This window comes from Ictalurus punctatus, chromosome 26 (genome assembly GCF_001660625.3).
Source record: "Ictalurus punctatus breed USDA103 chromosome 26, Coco_2.0, whole genome shotgun sequence".
Classification (NCBI taxonomy): Eukaryota; Metazoa; Chordata; class Actinopteri; order Siluriformes; family Ictaluridae; genus Ictalurus; species Ictalurus punctatus.
This window is the reverse complement of record NC_030441.2, coordinates 4763482-4772544: the sequence shown is the minus strand read 5'-3', so window position 1 is coordinate 4772544 and position 9063 is coordinate 4763482. Positions and strand designations below refer to the sequence as shown.

The following is a 9063-nucleotide window of genomic DNA, read 5'->3' as shown; positions in this document are numbered from 1 at the left end:
GACTGCACTCATAGTAGTGAAAGAGCTAGAGAGACATAAAAAGATAGACACTCACTCACATGTATTGTTATGGTTTGTGTGTGGAGAAAGAGAGAGAGAGAGAGAGCCCATGGTTAAGTGTGACAGGATTGATGCGAGTGCGTCCACTTTTATCGCATTGTACTGCCCTCTATAGGTCTCTCTCTCACTCTCTCTCTCTCTCTCTCTCTCTCTCTCTCTCTCTCTCTCTCTCTCTCTATCTCTCTCGTATATATATATATATATATATATATATATATATATATATATATATATATATATATATATATATATATATATGTGTGTGTGTGTGTGTGTGTGTGTGTGTGTGTGTGTGTGTGTGTTTCCTTCTCTCTATATTTATCTGTCTCTCTCGTTCTGTCTGTCTGTCTGTCTCTCTTTTCTCTCCCTCTCCTTCTTTCTCTATGTCTCTGTTTGTCTCTCTCTTTCTGTCGCCCCCACTATGTATCTGTCTCTCCATCTCTGAATGTTTTAATGATAAGCTCATAATGATAGTGTTTTTCAATTTGCTTTTGCAAATTGGTTACCCAGGATTGTCTATGCTGCATGCAATGCACGCGTGCATGCATGCGAGCGCGCGCACAAGCTCACGGGCGCACGCGCTCGCACACAACTTTTCTGGGTGCACCACCAACAGCATGAACCCATGAATCCACAGATGAGTGTTTGTGTTTGTGTGTGTGTGTGTGTGTGTGCGGGTGAGCGCGCGCGCACGCGCGTATGTGTTAAGTATAAGATCTGATGGCCGGTGTTGAGTGTGCGGACGGATGGAGCATCATCAGCATTAGGATCCCTGCACGCGCGCACCGCCACCTTACTCCCTATACACGCGCGCGCGGCAGTGTGTTTAATTGTCTGCTTGTCTGAGAGAAGTGAGCGAGCGAGGACAGACAGACAGAGAGAAAGAGAGAGAGAGAGATCGACGATGCTCGCGCGCGCGCATCATCATCACCACCACCACCATCATTACCCGTAGAAAATTCGGTGCTAAAACGGATCGGATTTTCTTTTAATAAAAGAAAGAGAGAGGGGGGGAGATACTGGAATAATCGGCACGGATTTTGCAACCTGGCGCGCGCAACGTTCCGGTTAAAGGATGTCGTGATGCTGCTGCCGCTTCGGAGACGATCAGCCCGGTAAGGAATACATGGAAATTACGAAGAGTTCAAGGATGATAAAAGAAAAGAAAGAAAAAAACCCGCACAAAATAATCAATAAGGCGTAATTAAATGATGTGAAAGCTCTGATGCGGCTTGAACGAGGGAGACACCGCAAATCAAAATCAAAATCTAAGGATTTTATCACGAGTTTATCAGTGCGAATTGATCAAAATGTGATTTATTTCATGTGTGTTTGACTGAAATCGTGTGCAAATATTTGCAGGAGGCGTCAGGGTTTTCAAAAAAAAAAAACATGATTTGCATGTGTGGGTATATAAATGCGGTCAATTTGGTTTACTGGAAACAGGTTAGTTATTATTTTTATTTGTATTTATTTATAGATTTTTTTAATGCGACAGAAAAGTCGTTCGTGTATGTGACTCTCTCTCTCTCTCTCTCTCTCTCTCTCTCTCTGTGTGTGTGTGTGTGTGTGTGTGTGTGTGTGTGTGTGTGTGTGTTTGCGTGCGTCGGCGAGTGTCTCCGGTACCAGAGAGAGAGGAGAGAGAGAGAGAGAGGGAGAGAGAAGAAGGTGGATGTTGATTTGCATGAATCATGAGATCCCGCAGAAACGGAATCCAGGATTATTATCTCCAAACCTTGGATGATTTAATCCAGCATAGTGTAGGCTATAGCAGGATGAATGATAAAATAATCGATGAATGATAAATGGAAATATGTTGAACTGCTAAGAGTATTTTGCTCTCATGATCAGCGTTTTTTTTTTTTTTTTTCTTTCTCCCCCGCCAAGATGCATGGGGCATCATCAGATTTCCATAGACACGCTCACACACATGCATGCTGATGGTTTGGGTCTATTTAATCCGAACTAAACTCCTTAACCGGTGTTAGAAAACAGGAAAACAGGAGTGATCGGATATGCGGGGTGAGTAGATAAAGCTTGTTAAACACTCGTTTAGCATGATCATAACGAGATCGCGGGTGCACATATTTATGCAGAAGCAATGGCTAATAATCAGAATGCATTCTCCTGTCACCAGCAGTGCATGTTCAGTATTCTCAATAATGCCAGTTGCTCTTTTCGGGCAAATTTCTCCAAGCACTTGGTGTTGCTGCATCTCATTTAAACAAAAAAATGTCGAACAAATATTCTCTGTGCTCCTACTGATTCCTGTATTCATACTTGTCGTCTTTGAGGTGTTTTTTGTGTGCCTACAATGTCGTGCACAGTCTCAGTGTTTCATTAATTAACGCATATGACTCAAATAAATCTATTTCTTATTAAAGAACTGGGTGAATTATTTAGTTTTCATTCTTTAATATGCATATCTAATATTAACGTGTCCATTTTTTTTATAAGAAAATCACCTCACTATGTGTCATCGTGTCTTACAGATCCTTTTGTCCATTTGTTATTTGTTCCAAAAAGATTGATTGCCCCTTTTTTTTCTGCCTTTTCTAGATGACACCACAGTCTGCAGCGGCACTACTGTGAACGGCGCCATTCAATTCGATGAAAATGCATGTCTGGATACTGACACTAATCTTGCTGCTTGCCGCTTCTCTGAGCCTGGTTGAGATGTATGACAATTATGGGGAGATCTGTAGGAATTTGTGCACTTGTGAAGAAAAAGAGGGCATCCTGACGGTCAGCTGCGAGAACCGTGGCATCGTAAGACTGTCAGAAATCAGCCCAGTTCATTTCTCCACGTATCACCTTCTACTGACTGGGAACCTGCTGAAAAAATTGTCCGTCAATGACTTCATCAACTACACTGGAGTCACCATTTTGCATTTAGGCAACAACGACATATCTGAAGTGGAGACTGGGGCTTTTAATGGACTCCAGGGATTAAGGAGGTTGCACCTGAACAACAACAAGATAGATGTTCTTAGGGATGATACGTTCACTGGATTAGAAAACCTGGAATACCTTCAGATTGATTATAATTTTATTAGTATTATTGAACCCAGTGCTCTCAGCAGGCTACACCGTCTGACTGTGTTAATTTTGAATGACAACCTCTTGTCATCGCTGCCTACCAACATTTTCCGAAATGTGCCCTTGACACACTTGGATCTCAGGGGCAACCGCTTGAAAATGTTCCCTTACATTGGCCTTTTGGAGCACATGGATAAAGTGGTGGAATTACAGCTAGAGGAGAATCCATGGAATTGTTCTTGTGAACTTATCGCATTAAAAGCGTGGCTAGAAAGCATTGCCTACACGGCACTAGTTGGCGAGGTGGTCTGTGAGACTCCATTCCGGCTCCATGGCCGCGATCTCGATGAGGTCTCCAAGCAGGAGCTGTGTCCTCGGAGGGCAATTTCGGAATATGAGATGCGCCCACCGCCACCTCTCAGCACGAATGGATATTTCCAGACGACGCCGGCGGCAGTTACTTCCTCAGCCACATCCTCAGCAGTGCTGAGGTCCTCATCCCGGCCTACCAAGGGCACTCGGCAATCCAACAAGACCAGGTCCAAGCCCACTTCTCGCATCCCAGGCAATCCTTACAACTATGGGCCAATCATAGCTTTTCAGACCAAATCTCCCGTGCCTTTGGATTGCCCCACGGCATGCACGTGCAACCTTCAGATCTCTGATCTTGGGCTCAATGTCAATTGCCAGGAACGGAAAATCGAGAGTATATCAGATCTAAAGCCCAAGCCGTATAATCCCAAAAAGATGTACCTCACTGGGAATTACATCCCTGCTGTGCGCCGATCGGATTTCGTTGAGGCAGAAGGATTGGATTTGTTGCACTTGGGAAACAATCGGATAGCGCTTATACATGACAGGGCATTTGGGGATTTAATTAACCTGCGCAGGCTGTACTTGAATGGCAATTTGATTGACAGGCTCACTTCAGACATGTTCTTTGGGCTCCAGAACCTGCAGTACTTGTATTTAGAGTACAACAAGATCAAGGAGGTTGTTGCAGGTACCTTCCGCTTCGTGCCGAACCTTCAGCTACTTTTCCTAAACAACAATCTTCTAAAAACCTTGCCAGGAGGCATCTTTTCTAGTATGTCACTCTCAAGGCTCAATCTACGCAACAACCACTTTCAAAACTTGCCTGTGAGTGGTGTTCTAGATCAACTCAAGGCTTTGGTGCAAGTGGATCTCTTTGAAAACCCTTGGGATTGCACTTGCGATGTGGTAGGCATGAAAATATGGCTAGAGCAGCTTAACTCTGGCACTGTGGTTAATGACGTCATATGTGCAACTCCAAAGAGACTTGCAGGGCAAGACATGCGCAGCATCCTTTCTGAACAATTGTGTCCTGATTATTCGGATATTGTTGTATCTACGGGAACTCCTTCTGAAGCGACCTTGGAAGGGAAGGTGATCACCACAGAGACTCCCTTGAGGTTCAACACTCCTTCAAGCACTGTCCCATTGTCAGTCCTCATCCTTAGCCTCCTCTTGGTATTCATAATGTCTGTTTTCGTGGCTGCTGGGCTATTCGTGGTGGTCATGAAGCGTAGAAAAAAGTCCCAAAGTGACCGCACCAGCACCAACAACTCGGATGTAAGCTCCTTTAACCTTCAGTACAGTCTTTATAGCAATCGTTCGGTCCCCAAAGTCAAACCCCCAGCAGGTCATGTCTATGAATACATCCCCCATCCTCTTGGGCACATGTGCAAAAACCCCATTTATAGATCCAGAGAAGGTACCGCTGTGGATGATTATCCTGATCTGCATGAACTCAAGGTTAGCTACAGAAACACCAATGAGGAAGAGCGGGATCCTACTTCGAGAAGCCCTACGTACACCATTAGCACCATTGAACCTCAGGAGGAGCCTTCGACTGCTCAGGATGCCGAACATTTCTTCCGAGGGATATTAGAGCCGGATAAAACTCCGAATAGTGCCGGAAATAGGTACGATTACAAGTACCCCAGTCCTGGATCATACACGTACAACCCAAATTTCGATGTACGGCGGCAATTCTTGCATCCTGAGGGAATTAGAGAAACTATGCTCTATAGCACAGCTCCAAGTACTGTCTATGTGGAGCCAAACAGGAATGAATATTTGGAACTAAAGGCAAAACTTCAAATGGAGCCAGATTACCTCGAAGTTCTTGAGAAACAGACAACATTTAGCCAGTTTTAAACCTTGTCTATGAACATGCATACTGTTAGAGATTTTCACCCCATTTCCACGTGAAGGGTGCATCGGGGTGTACGGTGTACACCATCTTTAACGAAACAACAAAACAAAGGCAACAAACAAAATTCCTACAATGGGGTGTGCCTAACTGTCTTACTTTAATTTTTAAAGATACATGACATAAAAGGAAATAAAAAATAAAAAAAAAGCTCTCGGGATGAAAGCACGAGTTGTGATACAAAACTGGTGATGCAAAAATCGCAGAATCTATTTTTTTAAGTTGACGATTGAATTGAATACACATAAATAAACAAACGTAGCTGTACAGATTAACCCAAGTACATTTTTTTTTTCCAGGAGTATAATCACACAGATATTGCGAACTTTAACAATACAAAATTGAAAAAGAACACTGTATTACAGTGCATCTAACTGTGCAGGACAATTCCTCTGCTCTAGTCTGTAAGTAAGTAAGTAAGTATTTATTGGTATAATCTCCATGTATTTTTAACATTATTTGATTATTCATCATTATGACCTGTACCATTATCACTCTGTACAAGCTTTTCGTTTGTAATTTTTTGATCATTTATTGTAGCTTGCATTGTACAAGTGGCTTTTTTTCAGTGGTGGCACACCCCTCCCCTCCCTCTCTCTCACCCTCCCTGTTCCAATCTTCCCAACCTCCACCTTCATCTCCAATGTCAAAGAGAAACTTTTGCTTCATTTAAAGATTTAAAAAAAAAAAAAAAAAGAAAAAAAGAAGTGTCTTTGTATGCCGTCTGCACTTTTTTGGAAAAAAAAATAAGAAAGGAAGAAAAACGGAGGGCCAATACTGGTCTTCCCAGCTACTATTAGAGGAATTATTATATATTAAAAATGATCCATTCATTCTTAATATGTATTTTAATATGTTATCAAGAACAAATTCATAAATGATAATTGAAGTAATAATTATGTTGTGTAATACTATTTTAATGTAACACCTATTTTTATACAAGCATTCGCAATTCTCTCTTTTTTTCCCCCGTTATTGTTTTTTTTTCTTTCTTTTTTCGATTGCTTTCCACTTATTATTGCACTATATTGACCAAAATATGTTTATGCCATCAATAAATATGATGTCAGGTTCTTATATACATACATATATACACATTATTGTTGGCACATTTCCCTCAAGACAGTCACAAGGTGTCAAGTGATTTTAGGAGTTACATTCTCAATGCTAATCAATACAGAGTTGTAACCAGTGTTCAGAGGCATTCCCAAAACAATCAATGCTTCTTGAATAAACATTTCTTTTTTCTATGCTGGAAAAACAAAGCAGGAAAAAAAATCCTGAAAGACAAAACTTGCGGTTGAAGAAGGTTATTGACGGTGAAAATTTAAAATGGCAGGGTTAATATTGCAATAGCTGCAGGCCATGTCATCCCCTCATTGCTCGTCTGCTGCATTTTAATAAGACATTCTGAAATCTCTTGATTGCATGAGGTTGCATTTTGACTTCTTACTGTAATGTGAGTTGTTACCTTGTTATTATTGGCATTCAGTTTATTTCTCGTTTAATGATTAAGGTTAATTGAGCTGAATGTAGTTCTGCAGAAAGAAAGTACAGTTCTGTCAAACAACAACATCAACAACAACAATAACAACAAAAGGTTAATTCCTGGTATTCAGTGCCTTTTAGATCACCAGATGTTCTGACATGATTTTCGAAAATGAATAGTAGATTGAATTCAAGTCTTTACGAAAAGATTACCCAAATTTTGGATACTTGGTTAGTTTACATTGTGTTTATTAGTTTTCCTTTTAATTTCATTTCACAGTGAAAATGGAAAACAAGGAAACAGCTTTTTACTTTGGTTTTGCTTTTTTTTTTTCCTTGCCATACACTAAAATAGGAAATCAATAATTTCATAAAATGCTTTTTAGACAAATAAAATATTGAATTGCTTTTAGTTGTTTCCAGTTGTTTCACCACACAAAGTCTAGAAATCAAATGTTCACGAATAAAAATATGCAGTACATTTCAGCGTCAACAGAGTCGACCTGGAAGTGCAAGCATGATATTCTACAGACTATTCTCTGGTTAGATATGTACTCTGAAATATTATACTGTTTTCACAAAAGATGGATCAATATATGCAGAACTAAACAGTGACCTAGAAAACCAATAATTTAAAAAAACATACATAAATTAATTAATAATAATAATAATAATAATAATAATAATAATAATAATAATCATCATCATTCATCCACTGCCTCATTCTCCTTTACCATCACTACTTGCTATATTTTTTATTTTTAAAGCATGTATTTTTAAAAGCAAAGCTGAATTCCTTGCTGCAATGAATTACACTGTATATCTTCTCTTTTTTACTTTTTTTTTGTAAAATGGCTGTGTTGAGTATTGGGGTTAGAGTGTGACCCCCCCTTCCTCCTTGTTCCAATGATAAAGAGTTCCACTTTCTCTCTTTTTGTCGACTCGAGGGCCTCGTTCCAAATCGCGACGTGACGTGGGGGCTTTTTATAGCCGCAGAAAAAAGGAAGGGGGACGAATCAGACCTGTTATGGCAGGACAGACCTTGACACGGTGTTAATCTCTGAATTGCTGCCAAGGGATTGGGACGTGATTAATTGGTGACGGTTACTAATTGTCAAGAAGAAGCTGCTTCTTTTTTTTTTAAATAGCGAATTAAATCTGGACCGATCCTTCACTGCCTTGGTCCCTGAAATGGGTCCCAGATCATCAGTTGCGTAAATACTAACCCTGGCATTATGGATTTGGCCCACTCACGCCACTAGCGCGCTAATTCTAGACCACTTAGAGCTCGTCAGCCCATATGGTGAGTTTAAAGAGGAGCAATCTGAACACGATGCAGCAGAGCTTGTGCATTGGGAATACGCAGCCAGCCGTTTACGATGATTATTTATTATTATTATTTTTGGCAGGGTTTGGTAATGGGCTCCATTTTGGCCCATGCTAGCAGAGGATTAGCGCTGATGTTCGGGCCTTCGGGCCTTCAACAGTTTATGATCAAGCTTTTGTGTTTGCCCACTTCATAAACGCTAAAATATCCTGGGATTTGGCCTAATTGTTGGTGAGGAGGTTTGGTTCATTTGGGTGAAATTAGATGTTTTTGCTTCTTGAATTGCTTTTGTTCCTGAAGATAGGATTGTGAATGCTGAAATACACATGGATAAACCATATGTGAATCCATTATTTCACTTTGGTTGTCGTTTTATCATTCAGATCGGATTTCCTCCGAATTTCTCACGTTTATCTTTAACAGCGTGTTTTATTTTATTTTATACAATAATCTATACAAAAACAACTGAGAAGCAGAGACAAAGGAAAGAAACAAACCAATTTCTGGTTATTTGGACCCCAAATGTTCTCAAAATAAAATATCTTTTAATCTTGTTGATTTTTAAGCAAAAAAAAAAAATAAAAAATTTGAAAGATTTGAAAGAAACGACACTCGCCACAATAATCTTAATCTTTTTCTTTTTTCTCATCACATGTGTGGGACAGATCTTTTCCTTTTCATCTTTTTCCCTCTTATGAGAGGCTTAATAGTCCATAAATATGTAACTTCATATAGGCCTATTGTTTAAAAGAAGAAAAAAAAAAGAGTTTACTCACATCCTAGTCCGCACCCTTCCATAGAAAAGGTCGAAGTAAACAAATATGGACTTTTTATTTATTTTGCTTTGGAAATAAGAGCAAATTTCATTGCAGAACAAAAGACATGAAGATTTTGGTGTGTACAGTATTTACGG

The 9063-nt window shown here is 40.0% G+C and overlaps 1 protein-coding gene across 1 annotated transcript; it reads left to right on the top strand.

Annotated features, from left to right (window-relative positions):
- Window positions 1–790: 790 nt before the first annotated feature.
- LOC108258386 (SLIT and NTRK-like protein 5) lies at window positions 791–7034 on the top strand. Its single transcript, XM_017457001.3, has 2 exons — window positions 791–1175; window positions 2620–7034. Exon 2 carries the CDS (start codon window positions 2671–2673, stop codon window positions 5278–5280), a length of 2610 nt encoding a protein of 869 aa, XP_017312490.1. The 5' UTR covers window positions 791–1175; window positions 2620–2670; the 3' UTR covers window positions 5281–7034.
- Window positions 7035–9063: the final 2029 nt, after the last annotated feature.

Bases quoted from the DNA above. Each gene is read 5' to 3' on its own strand.
- LOC108258386 (XM_017457001.3), top strand. From the start codon at position 2,671: ATGAAAATGCATGTCTGGATACTGACACTAATCTTGCTGCTTGCCGCT.